Source organism: Lemur catta, chromosome 14 (assembly GCF_020740605.2).
Source record: "Lemur catta isolate mLemCat1 chromosome 14, mLemCat1.pri, whole genome shotgun sequence".
Classification (NCBI taxonomy): Eukaryota; Metazoa; Chordata; class Mammalia; order Primates; family Lemuridae; genus Lemur; species Lemur catta.
In genome coordinates this window covers 68,585,535-68,605,457 of record NC_059141.1, presented here as the reverse complement: position 1 = coordinate 68,605,457, position 19,923 = coordinate 68,585,535, and the positions used below count along the sequence as shown (strand labels likewise).

At 38.2% G+C, this 19,923-nt stretch overlaps 1 protein-coding gene and 1 non-coding gene across 4 annotated transcripts in view; one reads left to right on the top strand and one right to left on the bottom strand.

Annotated features, from left to right (window-relative positions):
• BMS1 (BMS1 ribosome biogenesis factor) overlaps nt 1-15,295 on the top strand; it is a 57,438-nt gene extending 42,143 nt beyond the window's left edge. For 2 of the 3 annotated variants that reach the window (XM_045568192.1, XM_045568191.1), the window contains exons 16-23: nt 1,071-1,259; nt 1,346-1,526; nt 1,733-1,791; nt 2,570-2,692; nt 3,621-3,768; nt 4,112-4,287; nt 14,135-14,296; nt 14,776-15,295. In XM_045568192.1, the coding sequence (XP_045424148.1) occupies nt 1,071-1,259; nt 1,346-1,526; nt 1,733-1,791; nt 2,570-2,692; nt 3,621-3,768; nt 4,112-4,287; nt 14,135-14,296; nt 14,776-15,003 (1,266 nt within the window). In that variant the 3' untranslated portion in view covers nt 15,004-15,295. The remainder of the gene's footprint in view (nt 1-1,070; nt 1,260-1,345; nt 1,527-1,732; nt 1,792-2,569; nt 2,693-3,620; nt 3,769-4,111; nt 4,288-14,134; nt 14,297-14,775) is intronic. The other variant, XM_045568194.1, reaches the window with a different exon arrangement.
• A 651-nt stretch (nt 15,296-15,946) lies between these two features.
• LOC123650490 lies at nt 15,947-16,050 on the bottom strand. The gene has a single exon (XR_006739359.1). It is a non-coding gene; the product is annotated as a U6 spliceosomal RNA (small nuclear RNA).
• Nucleotides 16,051-19,923: the final 3,873 nt, after the last annotated feature.

Below are 19,923 nucleotides of genomic sequence, written 5' to 3'. Positions count from 1 at the left end.
AGTGCCCAAGAGGGAGAAGAAATCTCCAGAGAATGCCAGGCATGCTGGAAGCCAGCTGTAAAAGGAGGTGAAACATTGTTCAGTTCTGTTATGTTGACCACGATGGAGACAGAACTAACCACTGGAGTAGGAATGTGGGGGCCTTTAGTGCCTTGGCAAGCATTTTCATAGAGTGGTGAGTCAATTCTTATGGATTGAGGAGAATGGGAGCAAAGGAACTGGAGACTGCTACTGTAGAGAACTTTTGTGGGGTTTGCTGCAGAGGGAAGCAGAGAAATGCAGCAGTAGTTGATAGAGGAAGTGGAGTCAAAAGAAGGTTTTAAGATGAGAGAAATAACAGAGGGAAGGTCTGTTGGAATAAAGTCCAACAAGAATGGTTGGTATGTAGTGTGCAGCTTTATTTGGCATGAAGTAGTGGAATGGATAAATAATCTAAGCCAGAGCTGCCAGGTAGAACTTTCTGCCTTCAGGGACGTGCATATCTGTGCTGTCCGATATCGTAGCCACTGGCCACGTGTTGATGTTGACCACTTGCAGCGTGGCAAGTGTGATTGAGGAACTGAATTTAAATTTTATTTAATTTTAATTTAAGGAGCCACATGTAGCTACCCTATTTGGCAGTGCAGAGTCTGGATACAGGTGTAAACGTGGTACAGGATTGACAATGGAAGTTCTTTAGGTTTTCAAGTGAGTTAGGAAACAGGCATCAGCTGAGAGTGAGGATGAGGGAGGAGGTGTTGGGTGTTTAAAGACAGGAAAAAGTATGAAATAATTGGAGAGTAAGAAAAGGCATGGACTCGGGAAGTTTTGAGTGTGGACATTCAGGGCTCCTCTCAGAGCTGTTTACATTTGCTGTATGTTGGAGCAACAGAGAAGAAAACAGTTGGGACATATTCTGAACAAACTGTAGGGATATTTATATAAAATATAAAAATAATTTATATTATTTTTAATAGGTTATGGCTAAATAATTCTGTCCTTGGTTTATTTAGGAAGTACTCACTTTTTAATATTAATCTTATGTTTATTAAAAATAACGGCATTATGAGTTTCCCCCCTCTTACATGCAGCTTAATCGGGCAGAATTTGAAGATCAAGATGATGAAGCCAGAGTTCAGTATGAGGGTTTTCGACCTGGGATGTATGTCCGAATTGAGATTGAGAATGTTCCTTGTGAATTTGTGCTGAACTTTGACCCCCATTACCCAATTGTTCTGGGTGGTCTGGGCAACAGTGAGGGCAATGTCGGATATGTGCAGGTAGGTGCCCTGTGCTGCATGTTTGGCAACTGAGGGTCTTTGGATGTGCTCTCCACCGGGCATCTTACCGAACTCTCTTCCCTCAGATGCGTCTGAAGAAACATCGCTGGTATAAGAAAATTCTCAAGTCGCGAGATCCAGTAATTTTTTCTGTAGGATGGAGGCGGTTTCAGACCATCCCACTTTATTATATTGAAGACCACAATGGAAGACAAAGGCTTCTAAAATATACCCCACAGCACATGCATTGTGGAGCGACCTTTTGGGGTAAAATGTGATTAGAATAACTTGCTTGTAGGTTAATTTAAACCTTTAGGCTGTATCATTATAGCTTTGTTCTTTTCCTTTCATGAAATCCCAATTCATAAGATTTTTCTGTCTTTTGGGGGGTGGGGGGTGTTGGAGTAATATACGTAAGACAGAATCTAGAATTTGTGGTTTACTATATTTCCTTTTTTCTTGTTTTCTTTAAGGTCCTGTCACTCCGCAGGGAACTGGGTTCTTGGCAATACAGTCTGTCAGTGGCATGACGGTAACTGCCTTGGATGGTTTATTTTATAGATTGTGTTTCAGAAATATATCTTGAATATGGATTATTATGTACATGAAACTTTAAGTTGAAAATTACTCATTCTTAATGTGTAATATAAAGTAAATTTCTTTTTGCTTTTAATCTTCCTATATGCTTTTAAGTAGGGCATGGGAGTAGATATGGCAAAGTAGAAGAATTACAATGATACTGAAGATAATTTATTGTGCATTTTTTGGACGTATTTAGCTAAGAAAGTATTTATGCAGTGTTCATCATATGCTAAGCAGTATACTAGGTATGAGGATACGTCCTAGACTAGCTAGACATGAGTCTACCCTCCTAGTCATGCTGGCTTAGCAAAGTATGTTCACTCATCTTCATTTGACCCGTCAGAGTAAGTTTTATTGGCCCCATTTAACAGAGAAGAAAACAAAATAATGAGCAGAGGGAATCTGCCCTAGAGGGCCAAAATTTAATTTCTTAAACATTGCAACTGTATTTTTATTTTCCATTTCATTCCAAATAGATTGTGAAATTATGTTCTTATGAAATCACTCTCAGGAAAGTAGTCAAGTCATCATCATTAGTTTGGCTTACCAGTATTAAAATTTTAGATTGCTTCTGTTAAAATACTGTGTTTCATGTTCAGATGTTCTCTCTTGTTCTTTCTTAGCTGATTGTAAGTGAAGTACACTTGGTAATTTATTGCATCACAGAGAATTGTAGGTTTTGTCTTGGTGATATTATTCCTATATTCAAATTTGGGGGTTCCTTTTAGCCTGATTTCCGGATAGCTGCCACAGGAGTTGTCCTTGATCTGGATAAGTCCATAAAAATTGTGAAGAAATTAAAGCTAACCGGTTTTCCATATAAAATTTTCAAGAACACTTCATTTATTAAGGTCTGTATATCTACATAGTCACATATTTATAAATGTATATATTGTTAAAGGAAGGATGAAATACTCTAAATTATGGGTCTAATGTTTTTAGAAAAGTCTTTGAAATCTTTTATAAACTGGATCTTTAATATATTCATTTACTTTTTTATGTTGGTCTCTGTGTTACCTAAATATGCTGAAAAATCTTAAGGTGAAGTAAAACATATTTCATAATTGAGGCTATTACTTATTGCTCCCATGTGAAGCTGCCACAGAACTGATATTGGAAATATATAATTTTATCCACTGGGTTTTATTTCCTACCTTTTTGGTTTGTGTTAAGAAAGGGGAAAAAAATCATATGTTTCCATTCAGTAGAAAAATAGACAAACCAATTTATAGGAAACTTGGCAAGAGTGCAGAGAAATGGACACACTGTTCTGCAGTATTTTGGGAGATTAGTTTGAGCAGCTTTTATTGAAAATGTCATTGGGGGGATGTTTCCATTAAAAACAGTTAAGATCATAAAATGTTCTTTCAGTATAATATAATAATACCACCAGCGTTGGTCTAGCTCTTTTTAGTTTATAAGTGCATGCACCTAAGTAATTGGATTTGAGCTGCAGTCCAACCTGTGAGATACCAGCAAAGGCTAGGCCAGTTCAGTCTAATAAATACCTCTTTGACTTTCTCTTCTACAGAGATACCAGTGATGAGTATGCTAATAAGCCCACAGTAGAGTCTTGATTAATGTTATTTGGGGGAAAATAAAATAAAGTTGTATTCTTTTTGAGGTAGTAATCTCACTTTTAGGGGGCAAAATACATTTTGATTATTATATCATCCTTAAATTAGTTGTTCTTGTTTTTTAACCAAGGATATATTTATGAACATAGAGGTAAAGTATATGATTCTATGTGTATGTATTTTTATTTTTATATGCCTGTAGGGAATGTTTAATTCTGCCTTGGAGGTGGCCAAATTTGAAGGTGCTGTGGTTCGAACTGTCAGTGGAATAAGGGGACAGATCAAGAAAGCACTCCGGGCTCCAGAAGGAGCTTTCCGGGCCACCTTTGAGGATAAGTTGCTGATGAGTGGTAAATATCCTTTGTGGCGTATTCAAGACAGTGTATTACTGTTCATTATAGTTTTCTAGCCAGAGTTGAGTAGAGGTTGGAGTTCACGTCTCTAGAAAGTCAGAGTCAGCTCCAGCTCTCCCCAGTTGGAGCACGTTATGCAGCATGACCATTCACGTTGTGTCTGCAGCCCCTTGGTCACCCTTGGTAAAAGTGTTGTGATATACGAGTAATTTACTTAGTGAAGTCCCTCTTCAAGTACTGTGCAACCAGGTAGAGAAGTTTGTGGTGAAACTTTGGGTTTTATTCCTTGGCGAAATGGATATTAATCTTCTTTTGAAAATGTTAAATTTCCTCTTTCCAGATATTGTCTTCATGCGAACGTGGTATCCTGTCTCCATTCCAGCCTTCTATAACCCAGTCACATCTTTGTTGAAACCAGTGGGTGAGAAAGACACCTGGTCAGGGATGCGAACAACAGGTCAACTCAGGCTTGCCCATGGCATCAGACTAAAGCCCAGCAAGGATTCCCTGTATAAGGTACAGGTTGTGTGTGCGTTAATGCAGATGGCAGCATCTGCTCTTACAGATAGGGAGTCACACAGATGTTTTTATATGTAATATTTTACGTGCTTTGAATTTTAAAGTATAAAGTCTAACATTAAATTTGAACAATTGTATATTCATAGAATGTTTTAGAAAAGGAACATGGGAAAATGGTAATAGTGTTTTTTTTTCTGAATTGAAAAGGAGACTTAAACTTTTTTTAAAAATAAATTTTGTGTATATTTTAGGTTTACGACATGATATATAAAACATAGATAGTGAAATGGTTACTATAGCGAAGCAACTTAACGTATCTGCTATCTCACATAGTTACTTTTTTTGTGTGACTGGAGCAGCTAAAATCTACATATTTAACAAAAATCCCCAATAGAATACATTTTTATTAACTATAGTCCTCTCATTGTACATTAGATTTCTAGACTTGTTCATCCTACATATTGACTTCTTTATATTTTTTTACCTTATCTCCCCTTTTTCTGTTGTTAATTTTTATTTCTTCTTTGGAGAAATGTCTGTTCAGGTCCTTTGCCCATTTTTTAATTGGGTTATTTGTTTTTCTGCTATTAAAATAGTTTGTAAGAGTTCTTTATAAATTTTGGATATTAACCCTTTATCAGATATGTGGTTTACACATATGTTTTCCTGGTCTATAGGTTGCCTTTTCATTTTGCTGTAACGATTTGTTTATTTTGCTATGCAGAAGCTTTCTAGTTTGATATAGTACACTTATTTATTTTTCAGTTTGTAGTCTGGCCTTTGGTGTGATATTCAAAAATCGTTGCCAAGGTCAAGGGCATTTTCCCCTATATTGTCTTGTAGGAGTTTTATGGTTTCAGGTCTTATTTAGGTCTTGCATCCATTTTGAGTTGATTTTTATATAGGGTGTAAGATAAAGGTCCATTTTCATTCATTTGCATGTAGAAATCTAGTTCCCCCAGCACCGTTTATTAAAGAGATCCCTTCTCCATCGTGTCCTCTTGGTTGCCCTTGTCAAAAATTGATATGAAATATGTTTGAATTTATTTATATGCTCTCTGTTCTGTTCCATTGGTCTGTGTTTCTGTTTTTATGCTAATATCATACTGTTTTGATTATTATAGCTTTGTAATATAATTTTAAATCAGGAAGTGTGATACCTCCAAGTTTGTTTTTCTCAGTGTTGCATTGGTTGGTTGGGGTCTTCTGTATGTATTTTAGGATTGTTTTTTCTATTTCTGTGAAGAATGCCGTTGGACTTTTGATATGGATTGCATTAAATCTGTCTATTTGCTTTGGGTAGTATGGACATTTTAACAATATTAATTCTTCCAATCTACAAACATAGAATATCTTTATTTATTTGGTTTTTTTGTTTGTTTGTTTTTTGAGACAGAGTCTCGCTCTGTTGCCCGGGCTAGAGTGCCGTGGCGTCAGCCTAGCTCACAGCAACTTCAAACTCCTGGGATCAAGCAATCGTTCTGCCTCAGCCTCCCGAATAGCTGGGACTACAGCATGTGCCATCATGCCCAGCTAATTTTTTTTTTCTATATATATTTTTAGCTGTCCAGATCATTTCTTTCTATTTTTAGTAGAGACGGAGTCTCGCTCTTGCTCAGGCTGGTCTCAAACTCCTGACCTTGGGCAATCCTCCCAGCGTGCTAGGATTACAGGCGTGAGCCACCGCGCCCGGCCTATTTGTGTATTATTAAATTTCTTTCATCAATGTTTTATAGTTTTCAGTGTTCTTATCTTTCACCTCCTTTGCCAAATTTATTCTTAAATATATTAATTTTTTTGATGCTGTTGTAAATGGGATTGTTTTCTTGATTTCTTTTTCAGCTAAGTCTAATACTATTTGTACATAGAAATGGTACTGATTTTTATGTTGATTTTGTATTAATATCTTGCAACTTTACCGAATTCATGTATTAGTTTTGACAGGGTTTTTGTGGAATCTTTGGATTTTCTTATGTAGAGGATCATGTCATGTGCAAATAGAGGTAATTTTACTGTTTTTTCTGATTTCAATGCTTTTTGGTTTTTGTTGTTTTTTTCTTGTCTGATTGCTCTTGCTTGTACTTCTAGTACTGTGTTGAATAAAAATGATTAGAGTGGGTATCCCTGTCTTGCACTCAATCTTAGTAGAAAAGCTTTCAGTTGTTCCCCATTGATTATTATGTTAGCTGTGGATTTTTTATAAATGGCCTTTATTGTGTTGAGGAACTTTCCTTCTATACTTGTACCGTTGCGAGGTTTTATCAAGAAAGGATGCAGAACTTTGTCAAATGCTTTTTCTGCATCAGTTGAGATGATCATGTGGTTTTTATCTTTCATTCTGTTCATGTGATATATCACATTGATTGATTTACATGCGTTTAACCAATTTTGCGTGCCAGGGATAAATCCCACTTGATTTTTGATGTGTTGTTGAATTCCATTTGCTAATATTTTATTGAGGATTTTTGTGTCAGTGATTTATCAGAGATATTGGCCTATAGTTTATTGTGGTTTCTTTGTCTGGCTTAGGTATTAAGGTGATGCTGGCTTAGTAAAATGTGTTTGGAAGTATTTCCTCTAACTCTATTTTTGGAAGGGTTTAAGAAGTATTGGTAATAATTCTTCTTGGAATGTTTGGTAGAATTTAGTCATGAAGCCATCTGGTCCTGAGCTTTTCTTTGTTAGAAGGTCTTTTTTGTTATTGTTCTGTTCAAGCTTTCTGTTTCTGTTTCTTCCTGATTAAATCTTGGTAGGTGATATTTTTCTAGAAATTTATCCATTTTTTCTAGGTTATCCAATTTGTTGGCATATAATTGTTCATAATAGTCCCTTATGATCCTTTTTATTTCTTAGGCATGTGTTGTAATGTCTCCACTTTCATTTCTGATTTTATTTATTTGAATCTTCTTTCTTTTTTTCTTAGTCTGTCTGGCTAGAGGTTTGCCAATTCTTGTTTATTTTTTTTTAGAGAATCAACTCTTGGTTTTATTGATTTCTCCTCCCCCCCCCCATGGTTTTTCTGTTGTCTATTTATTTCTGTTCTGATCTTTATTATTTTCTTTCTTCTGCTAATGTTGGATTTATTTTATTCTTTTTCTAGCTTCTTGAGATGTAATGTTAGGCTCTTTATTTGGGATCTTTCTTTTTTTAACATAGGCATTTCTTGTTATAAGCTTTCCTCTTGGAACTGTTTTTGTTGCATCCTATAGGTTTTGATATGTTGTGTTTCCATTGTTGTTTGCCTCAAGGTATTTTTGATTTCTTCTTTGATCCATTGGTTGTTCAGGAGCATGTGGTTTAATTTCTACGTATTTGTAAATTTTTCAAGATTCCTCCTGTTACTGATTTCTTGTTTTATACGGTTGTGGTTGGAAACAATACTAGATGTGATTTCAGTATTCTTGAATTTGTTTAGACTTGTTTTATGACCTAACATATGGTCTAGCCTGGGGAATGTTCCGTGTGTTAGGGAATAGTGTATATTCTGCTGCTGTTGGATGGAAAGTTTTATATAAGTCTATAGGATTTTGATTTGAAGTGCAGATCAAATGTAGTATTTCCTTATTAATTTTCTATCTGGTTGATAATTGAAAGTGGGATATTGTAGTCCCCTACTATTGTATTGCTATGTATTTCTTCCTTCATGTCCACTGATATTTGCTATATACATTTAGGTACTTTGATGTTATGTCCTCCTGATGAATTGAACCTTTATCATTAAATAATGACCTCCTTTGTCTTTTGTAATGATTTTTGACTTGAAGGCTATTTTCTCTAAGTATAGCTACCCCTGTTCTCTTTTGATTACTATTTGCGTGGAACATCTTTTTTCATCAACTTCACTTTTAGCTTATATATGTTTCTAAAGCTAAAATAGTTCTCTTGTTGGCAGTGTATAGTTGACTTTTTAAAAAACTCACTCAGCCACTCTGTCTTTTGATTGGAGAGTTTAATCCATCTACATTCAAGGCTATTATGGATAGCTAAGGACTTCTGCCATTTTGTTAATTGTTTTCTGGTGGCTTTGTAGATTCTTTGTTCTTTGCATCGTTTCTTATTGTATACTTTTGGAATTTGATGATTTTCTGTAGTGCTAAGCTTTGATTCTTGTCTCTTTTCTTGTTTATGTGTCTACTGTAGTTTTTTGCTTTGAGGTTACTCTAAGGGCTTACATAAAACATCCTATGATTATAATAGACAACTTTAAGCTAATAACAATTTAGCTTTGGTCACATACAAATACTCTAGACTTTTACCCTCCCCTCACAATTTATATTTTTATTGTCACAAGTTACAATTTCTTATATTGTATATTCCTTAATAATTTGTTGTAGCTGTAGTTGTGTTTGACCATTTTGACTTTTAATCTTCATACTAGAGATTTGAAACATTTGCACACTACCATTAAAGTAATGGAGTATTCTGAATTTGACTATAAATTTACCTCTAGTATGTTTTATGCTTTCATATGTTTTTATGATAATAATTATTGTCCTTTCATTTCCATGCTTAAGAACTCTCTTAAGCATTTCTATTAAGAGAGGTCTAGTGTTGATAAATTCTCTCAGCTTTTGCTTTTCTATAGTATTTTTCTTCATTTCTGAAGGCCAGCTTTGCTGGGTGTAACATTCTTGGCTGGCAAGTTTTTGGTTTTTTTCCTTTTAGCACTTTGACTATATCATCCCATTCTCTCCTGGTCTGCAAGGTTTCTGTTGAGAAATCGACTGATAGTCCAATAGGGACTTGTATGTGACTTGATGCTTTTCTCTTGCTACTTTTAAAATTCTCTTTCTCTTTGACTTTTGACATTTTGATTATACTGTGCCTTGATGAGAACCTCTTTGTGTTCAACCTGTTTGGGGATCTTTGAGCTTCATGAATATGGATGTCCATATCTCTCCCAAGATTTGTGAAATTTTCAGCAATTATTTTCTTAAATAATTTTTCTGTGCCTTTCTCCATCACCTCCATAATGCAAACATTTGTTTGCTTAATGGTGCTTCATAAGTTCAATAGGATTTTTTCAAGCTTTTTTGTTTTTCTCCCCCTCTGATTGGGTTATTTCAAAAGACCGGTCTTCAAGTTCAGAGATTCTTTCTTGTGCATGATCTGGTCTGATGTTGAAACTCTGTTGTATTTTTTATTTCATTCACTGAATTATTATTTCTCCAAGATTTCAGTTTGGTTCTTTTTTATGATTTCTATTTCTGTTGAATTTCTCTTTCAGATCACTGTTTTTCTGATTTCATTGAATTGTCTCTTTGTATTCTCAATGTATCTTGCTGAGTTTCCTTAAGATCCTTATTTTTAATTCCTTTTCAGGCAATTTGTAAATTTTTGTTTCTTTGGATCAGTTACTAGAGCATTACTGTGATTCTTCGATGGTGTCATGTTTCCTATGTACCTGCATCGATGTCTGCAATTCTGGTGGAACAGTCACCTCTTCCAAACTTTACAGATTGTATTTCCTGGGGAGAGACTGTCATCCACATAGGTCTTTGGGTACAGGTTTGGAAGGGTGCCATGGCTTAGGTTCCAAGTGGATGCAATGGGATCTGCATCTGTACAGAATCTGCCTCTGTGCAAATTCTTCAGCTGTGATCAACATCAGCAATGACTGCTGGCGCCTCAGAGGTTTAGTTAGGCTGTAGGAGTTTGTGGGAGTGTATGCTGTCCTCAGTGGCAAGGGCTTTTAGGGTCTTCCTGTTCTCATTTTCCCCCCAATGAGAGTCTTAGCTGAGGTGATCCTTCTTGGCATTGGATCTGACATGACCCACAAGCAGCTGCAGTGGTGTTGGGTTCCAGGGCACAAGTGCCCAGAGCAGCTGTGGAGTCCAGGTCCAGGGCTTAGGGTCTTGTGAACCTGCTGTGGCACTTGGGAGTTGGGGCACAGGTTCACTCCGAGGTACAGGTAGGCGCATGTACCCCACAAAGCTGGGTCCTTTGGCTCTGAGGTGCCCTCCAGCTGCTTAGGCCTACAGAGCTGGGTTGCAGCTGTGACTTTGATCCTGGGGGCAAGACACAGTACTGGCCTGGCTCTGGGAAAGTGTGCTGTGGAATTTCAGGCCCTGGATTGTAGGGCACAGCTGCAATTTGGAAACCAGAGCCAGTAGGGCATAGTGGCAACACACCCCAGGGGACGAGGTGCCATGTAGTGCTGACTTTGGACCCTACAATGGAGGGATATGGCAGTATCATGGGCTCTGTGAGGCCAGGTGCAGCATCAGGAAGTACTTAGGAATGGCAGAGTGCGGCTGTAGCTTGGGCTCTGAGGGGTAGGGCGCAGCACAGCAACCATTTTACTCCTTGAGGAGGCAGGTTGCCTCAGCAGTTTAGATTTTAGGGTCAGTTCAGTTCCAGGAAAGCAGGGTGCTGCAGTTGTTTGTCCTGCAGGCAGGGTACCCCAGCTCAGCCAATGCTTTGTTTCCCTGGGATGCATGGTACTGCATTGGCTCAGCCAAAGCACCTGTTCTTTATGAAGTGGGGTACTGCTTCAGCTCTGGTGCCAGGGAGTGTGACTGCTCTGGATGACCAAGGCACAGATTTACCAGTAGGTAGGGTGCCAAGTCAACTCAGGCTCTGAGGGGCCAAGCATGGCAGCCTGGCACCTCAGGATAAGATGTATGCTGTGGTTTGGATGTGGTTTGTCCCTGCCAAAACTTATATTGAAATTTGATTCTCAGTGTGGTGATGTTTGGGAGGTGGGGCCTAGTGGGAAATGTTTGGGTCATGGGGCAGATCCTTTGTGCTATCGATTAGTTACCAGAGAGTGCAATGTTATAAATGTGAGTTCAGCTTCCTGGACTCTCTCTTGCTTCTTCTCTTTGATATGTAATCTCTTTGCATGCATCTGTTTCCCCTTCCACTTTCTGCAATGAGTTGAAGCAGCACGACAGCTTCACAGATGGGCTCCCGGGTCGTGGACTTTCCAGTCACCAGAACTGTGAGCCAAATAAATATCTTTTTAAAATAAAGTACCCAGTCTCAGGTATTGTACAGCAACACTAAATGGAGTAAGACAATATCAGCAGCTCAAGGGTGGTGGGCCACCAGGTGGGGGTGGTGTGGGGTGAGAAAGCCTCAGGGATGGAAGGGTGCAGTGGCTGCTCACCCCTGCAGCGGGACACACTCTAGCAGCGTTCCCAGTTCCAAGATGGCACATCTGCAGCGTGGGTTGTGGGGGCAGGGCACAGTGTCAGCTCCTTCTCTGGGGGAGCACAGCTATCTGGACTCCAGGTGGCTCTCTTAGCTAGCCTTAGCACTTGTAGGGGGTGCGGAGGTCCTCTTGCTTACCTTTTCCCTATAGGGAGCATTCCGCCTGGTTCAGGCTGATCCTGACTGGGAGATGGGGGGCCAGAGGTATGTTGTTGCCTTCCCTTTATGTGACCGTCCTGGTTTCTGTGTTCTACCAGATTTTTGCCACCCCTTTGATGTGCTCTGGCACTCTCCTTTGGTTATTCTCATCAAAATATAGTTTATTTGTTGCTTTGGCTATCCTTGTGGTGGGGGGACAAGCGCAAGGGGATTCTGGTTGGCATCACTCCCTCTTCAACTTTTCGTTGTGTAGTTTTTTGAACTTTATACTCTTTTAAACTTTGCCCCCCACCATACACATGTATTTTTAAAATGTTAATGTGCTAATTTTTATTGAAGCAATGTGGGTTTTTATTAAATTTTTAATGTTTTAGTAAACTTTTTATTGAAATGTTAACATACATACCGAAAAATATCCAAATCATAAGTGTACAGCTCAGTGAATTGTAGGACACCAAAGCCGGATGCCCTGGACCAAGCAACAGAATTACCAACTCACCAGAAGCCCCTTCTCCCAGGCCCTGTTTGTCTCCTCCTCAACGATCGCTACTATCCCAACTCCTGACATGTAGATTAGTTTTGCCTGATTTTGAGTTTTCTAAAATATAGCACATACTATTTTTCTTGGCTTCTTTGATTCTATCTTAGAGGCATCGGCCATATTCTTGTATATGCCAGACATTGATTTATTACTATTATTGAGTTCCATTATGTGACAGTGTCATAGTTTATCTTTATCCATTGATGGATAAAAATGATTTCCAGTTCTTGGTCATTATAATGCTGCCCTGAACACTAGGTCTTCGGTGTGTGAGTTGTTTGGTGCGTACACTTCTGTTGGAAGATCCCGGGGGGCAGGGGCGGGGGGAGTTGTGGACTCCCGGGTGCGTGTGTGCTCAGCTTCAGTGCAGGAGGCCTGGGGTGTTCTGGAGTCACAGCAGCTTAGCGTCTACCCACAGCTCCATAGCGTTCTCGTCCTTCCACTGCCTTGCCAATAGTCGGCCTGTCAGTATTGTTTTATTTTAGGTTTTCAGTGCCTGTCTGGATTCCCACTTTCATTTAGATTTTGGTCTCAGAACTTCATTACTTTCTTCACAGCTTAACAATGCATTTGAAAAGATTTATTTGTTTTAATCTAGGATGTTATTCAGTTGTTTTGTAATAAGATGGTAGTTTGAGGTTTCCTTCTGCACTTCTGCTAGAAACAGAAGTCCTCAGGCATTATTCTTTTTATAAAATAGTTAATAAAATTTTGGATCAACTTACATGAATTTTTATTCAAGTATACTTGAAGATGTGGTACCATTACCCAGGAGTGGTGCTTACACTTTTGTGAGAAGGACATTTCTCTGAATTCTTTAAAGCAATTTGGGTGTCTTAGCAGAGAATTTTGAATATTATTGTGGATGATGTCTTTAATAATAAATTTAAAGACATAAGAGAAATATTCTCTATATAGTTGATGCTGACCTTGGTAAAGGCCGAGGGCAAAACTTGCAACTTTCAATGTTTCTGAGGCAGTTAGGAATTTTGGTTATTTTACTTACTTTAAATGGAACTTAGATTACCTTGAAAATTCAATGTAAAGTGTTTTGCCTTCATCTGTTGTTTTTTTGTTTGTTTGTTTTGTTTTTCTTCTTATATCAGCATATTGTGGAGGTACAAAAGTTTAGGTTATGTATATTGCCCTTGCGCGCCCCCCCCCCCCCCCCCCCCCCCGCTCCGAGCTTCATCTATTGTTTGAATCTCACTTTTCAGTCAGCTTTCTATTAGAAACAGAATAAAGTTAAACATCTTAATTAGAACCAGAGATGAGGACGCTTGGCTGCTGCTTAGAGGAGGAACTCTGTCCTTAAATCAAGAGAGTTTGATAGTCAAGATGAAAAGCTAGATTATTATTCTTAGGGTGGAAAACAACCACTTCAGTGCTCCAAAGATAAGTGCCCTGAATTTTCCGTTAAAAGAAACTTTGGAAGCCAATGCAGGAGGATTGCGTGAGGTCAGCAGTTTGAGACCAGCTTGAGCAAGAGTGAGACCCCCTTTCTACAAAAAATAGAACAATTAGCTGGATGTGGTGGTGTGCACCTGTAGTCTAGCTACTTGAGAGGTTGAGGCAGGAGGATCCCTTGAGCCCGGGAGTTCGAGGCTATAGTGAACTATGATTGTGCCACTTTACTCCAGCCTGGGTGACAGAGTGAGACTCTGTCTCTAAAACAAATAAACAAAAATTTTGGATCTGTTCAGTTTGCTCTGTTGAGACCCCATAGTTCCATGCCAAAGAAATGGGCACAATTGATTTTTTGGAAGTTATAAATAAATATAATCTGCTCTTCTGTTTGCCTAGAGTTGTGAATGTTCACTGAGGTGGTCTGTATTTGATGAATGATTGAGTCCTGGTTTCTGAGAGACCGCAGACTAGTTTTACTGATCTTGTGGAAAAGTTAATTGATGAGATTTTATGTAAAAGTTTTAAATGCACATACATCATAGTTTATATGTGTCACAGTCTTTGTTTTCTTTTTCTTTTTAGCCAATTCTGAGGCAAAAGAAACATTTTAATTCATTGCACATTCCAAAAGCTTTGCAGAAGGCCTTGCCATTTAAGAACAAACCCAAGACCCAGGCAAAGGCAGGCAAAGTGCCGAAGGACAGGGGGAGACCGGCTGTCATACGTGAGCCTCACGAAAGAAAGGTACTGTCGCGGGGTGGCTTACCACATGTTGCGTTTAGTTATGAAAGTAGTGCTCTCAGTAGCACACTTGGCATTTCTACCGCAATCTCAGTTTTCATCAGGAAAAGGGTAAGGGCCAGGGTTATTCAAGGCAATAGAATTGGAAGTTAGAGGAAGGGCCAGAGTCCCTGTGCATTTTAATAGGGAGTAACAGGCACATATCTAGGGAACCACTCTGTCCTCATTATTTGCACACAGTATCCACAGAGTGATTAACTGAGGTGGTTTTGTGGTAAAGGTAAAATACGCTCACACATGTATCTCCATGCCTGTTGTGATTTCCTAGGTGAGGGTGAATTTTCACTGAGTTACTGTTTATGTGGATCATGGATTGCCTTTAGTTTTGATACCACCAGCCAGGGTGTTAGCCACTGAACACAGAATGCAGGCGTGCCGTGACTGTGGGGACGCCCCGATGCTCACTGTGTTTGTCTTGTCAGATCCTTGCACTGCTGGATGCTCTGAGCACGGTCCACAGACAGAAGATGAAGAAGACCAAGGAGCAGCGGCACCTGCACAATAAAGAGCACTTCCAAGTAAAGCAGAAGGAGCAGGAGGAGAAGCTGAAGCGACAGAAGGACCTCAAGAAGAAGCTCTTCCGAATTCAGGGTCAGAAGGAAAGAAGAAATCAGCAGTCCAGTCTGAAGGGGGCTGAGGAGCAATTGTAGCGAGCCTTCAGAATGGAGGGGCTGTCCTCAGGATCTGCAGAGACAGATGGTTTCAGATATCACAGTGCTTGTAAATAGCAGGTTGGGGGGCAGAGCCCCAAGGAGACGTCTTTGTGGGATGCATCACCCAGACTGTGTCTTCGAGAGGAGGAGTGGAGGAGGGAGGAGACAGCACTGGTAGGACACATGTTCATTCTCAGCTATGGTTATGTGGATTCTCTTACTTTCCTCTACCCATCTCCGTTTCATTATTTTGTGCTACAAAGATATCATTAAAATATTTTCCTGTTAATTTTGGCTTAGTAATTTTCATTAGGGATGAATGCCTGACAGTTGATTGTGGGTGTTTATTCTACCACCTTCATGAGTAGTCTTCCAGAAGGGAAAGAGATATTAACCTGAACCCTCAGCTTTAATATAAAATTTTAGAGAAGGGTGTGTAGTGGTTTCTGGTTTTTGATCTGTTGTTGTCTTCTTTGATAACTGACTAATGGACATTTACATCATATTTCATATGTTTTGCATATTAGTATAATAGCTAGGTAACAGTAAATACTTATTTAAAGCTTTAGACCAGGAGATTGCTATCTCAGATACAGAGACCAAGGAAATAGTATTAATATATACTAGTGAAGCAGATGGCTCTTATTATGCTCATAAATTATACCTGCCTACCTACATTGCCCTTTTTTAATGGAACATTTTATTGATATAATCATACTATTATGTAGATGATATATATTTTATGATTGTGTATTGACATAATGTAATCCTACATGATATAATCAGAGATTCACATACAGTTGTGCACTTTGCCTAATTTCTCCCAATGCTAACGTTTTGCAAATATCACAATCAGGATATTGACATTGATACAGTCCACAGATTTTGCTGAGATTTCCTGTATGTAGGCATGTGCGTGCATGTGTGTATGTGTGTGTGTAAAGATATGGACTGCTTCGTGGATTTGCACGTCACCTTTGTACAGAGGCCGTGCTAATCTCTGTATTACTCCAGTTTTAGTATGTGTGCTGCCAATGTGAGCACCACATTGCCTTTTAAAACATCATATGGGCCAAAGAAAATTCACCTGAGCCCAACCAGTGGGTTTCTTGGCAGGATTGTGAGCAAGTGGCCTAGTCTGGGAGGTTTATAAAAACCTAAAACTATCAGTGGGTGAGTGCTCAGCCTTTTGTCTCTATAACAAGTGAGGGAAATGTGAGAATCCTGCCAGGGCTGCATCTACCTAGGAAGGGACAGTTGGAACATGCCCAGAGGAATGAACTCTGGGTGTAAATTTTCCTCTGTTGCTTAGGAGCAGTTATGAATATCAGCATCCAGTGTGCTGATAGGTCTGGGAACTGATGCATAATAAATCCATAAACATTATAAAATAATTAAAAACTAATTTTTGTTTTATATGTATAAATAGCATAATTGACACTATAGTTTATGAAACTATAATTCAATTAAAAATATACAAGGCACCCTAAGTCATACCATGTTTTGCAGTTACGTAGCTTACAAGGTCATTCAGAACAGATGAAACCTAACTTTAAAAGGGTCTTAGGGTCTAGGGAAATGTTTCCAGATAATAACTTGAATCCACAAATGAAAAAAAAGTGTCTTATACAAGTAAATTTGTTCAAAGAGTAAACATTGCAAATAATAAAGTATATATAATTGTATAGTCTCATATTTTAGCCAAAAGAGTGAAATTCTTTAGTAATGGGGGAAATAAAAGAATGTTTAAGCACAGTTACAAATAATTGTCTTTTCTAAAGACAGTATAATGTATGTGTAATCGTATCTGCTAACATTAAAAATCTTAGTTCATCATATTTGGAGAACAAGGGAAATGAAAAGTTCTTACGTCAAGGTTGTTTAAAACTAAAGAAATCTCTAATGTCTGAAAGAAACAATAAATAGTATTTTCCATGTAGAATTTTTACTGGTTTAAGGGGCCAACTGGCCAGGTTAGTAAAGTACAGTCGTGCATTGGTTAACAACAGAGATACATTCTGAGAATGTGCCAATTAGGCAGTTGTGTCATTGCGTGAACGTCACAGAGTGCACTTACACAAGCGCAGGTGGCATAGCCTGCTATACACCTAGACTGTATGGAGTGTCCTGCTGTTCCCAGGCTACAAACCTATACAGCATGTTGCTGTACTGAGTACTGTAGGCACTTGTAACACAGTGGTGAGTATTTGTGTATCTAAGCATAGAAAAGGTACAGTAAAAATATGGTACATATTATAATTTTAGGGGACACCTGTCGTATATACAGGCCATCATTGACCAGTATGTTGTTAATGCAGTGCATGGCGGTATAAAACTGCATCATTTTTGCAACTGAGAGCTTTACATGTATTTTAGAGGAAGATAGTATATCAAAATGGACTGGGAGAGTTTATAAATTACTTTTCAATACTAATGCTTTATTCATTATATATTGTCAGGAAGTGTTTTGCAAAAGTAAATTCCACCAGAATGTGAGTTCCATGAGAACAGGAACTGGGTTGTTCACCTTCTTGGCACTTGGCATAGAGCCATTCATTGAGTGTATCTTGGAGTAGAGCCACTGGGCATAGAATAAGTGCTTAATAAATGTTTGCTTGGAAGGAAGAAGGGAGGGCATGCCAACTGAAGCTTGCTGTGCAAAGTAAACATTCACCCTGTAAAATATTTTAATAGTTTTAATAGAAACCTTACTAAATTGCATTAAACTTTATAAATTGTAAATATTATTCTTTTGTTGTAATTAATACATTTGACAACAATTGGGAATTGAGATAACCACTCATTATTATACTCTTCTATCTTTTTACCGTATACAAGCAGCATGGGTTCTAGTTATTTTTTTTAAAACTAATATTGGCCTATAGTGTACGTATCGTTCTATGCCATTAAATATTCTTATGTAATAATAGATGTGTTCAGGTATATTTGGTTTCCTATTTGTGGACTTACTAGATGGTTTCTTTCTTCTTTTTTTTAACATGTTAACTTGCTTTATTTAAAACTTTGCTATATTACTATTTCATGACATGCCCACTATTTCAGAAATAAATCTTTGCGCGAAGCAGGAAGCCATGTGGCCTGTATTCAGCTCTCTGGAGGCTTCAGGGCTCACCCTGGTGATGGGAAGAGGGCATCTGCTTGGTTGCCCTTAGCGTTGACTTCTTATAGCTAATATTTTGCCAGACTCCTATGTGTTTTAAAACCATCGTTCAGAGTCTGCCTTAAATACATTGAATTTCATTTGCCTGTCCTTAGTTTTACCTAGTTTATTCCATGGTTTTAAAGTCTTGTACATTTTTGTAACCCTTAAACTAATAAGATCAAAAGCTGAGGTGTTGGACAGTTAAATGCCAAAGGTGTATATTATGAAAGTGTTAACATTTCATATTTTGGAGTAGTACCTTATGATTAAAAATTAGGTAAACGTTGGTTGAGCTGGCATTTGGAGGAGCATTTTAAATCTTATTTTAAGCAAAGTTATGACCTTCTAAAATAAAGTTGCCGCTGGTATGTAGAGAGGGAAGATTGTTTCATGCATTTGAATCGATTAGGTAGTAACTTTTTTGAGGTCCTGTTTTTGTTTTGCTTTTTTTTCCCCAATTTTTGTATTGTGATAAAATATGCATAACAAAACTTGACATTTTAACCATTTTTAATTCTACAACTCAGTGGTATTAATTGCATTTACTGTATTGTGCACCCATCTCCAGAACTTTTTAATCATTCCAAACTGAAACTCTGTATCCATTAAACAATAACTCCTCATTCCCTCCTCCCTCGGCCTCTGGCAACCACCATTCTTCTCTTTTCTGTCTCGGAATTTGAGTACTCTACTTTATATAAATGGAATTGTTACAGTAGTTATCTTTTTGTGTCTCATTTATTTCACTTAGCATGTCTTCAAGGTTCATCCACATTATAGCATGTGTCAGAATTTTCTTCCTTTCTAAGACTTAATAATATTTGAGCATGTGTCTGTTTCACGTTTTGCTTATCCATTCATTCATTGGTGGATGTTTGGGCTGTTGTGAATGATGTTGCTGTGAACATTGGTGTATAAATATCTGTGAGTCCCTGTTTTTAGTTCCTTCCTGTAGATACCTAAAAGTGAAATTACTGATCAAATGTAATTCTATGTTTAATTTGTTTGGGAACTGCCTTACTATTTCCATAGCAGGTATGCTATCTTGCATTCCTGCTAACAGGGTACAAGGGTTCCAGTTTCTCCACAGCCTGGACAATCCTTGTTATTCTGGGTTTTTTTTAATAGTAGGCACCCCAGTGAATGTGAAGCTCTCATCGTGATTTGCATTTCCCTGATGACTGCTGATATTGAGCATCTTTTCATGTGCTTATTGGTCATCTGTATATCTTCTTTGGAGAAATGTCTATTCAAGTCCTTTGCCCAGTTTTGAATCAGGTTGTTTGGTTTTTTGTTGTCGAGTTGCAGAAGTTCTTTATATGTTCTAGATATTAATCCCTTATCAGATAAATGATTCACAAATATCTTCTCCCATTCTGTGAGTTGCCTCTCTTACCTCTATTGATAGTGTCACTTGATGCACGAAAGTTTTTAACTTTGATTAAGTCCATTTATTCTTTTGTTGTCTGTACTTTTGGTGTCATATCCAATAAATTGTTATCAAATCATTGTTTACTTTTCTTAAAAAGATGGTATTTATGTGATTATTTGGCAATGTCTGTCTCTATTGATTGCACTTCTTGAGGGCAGCCTTTAAACATGCAAATTTGATGTCCCCAAATCTTTCAGTGGCTTCCCTTTGTGTACAGACCGAAGTCCCTAGCTCTGCTTCACTGCCTGCTCTGGCCCTCATCTCATACCTCTCTTCTGTGGCTTTGAGCTCTGGCCACGCTGGCCCTTTATCCCTCAAGTGT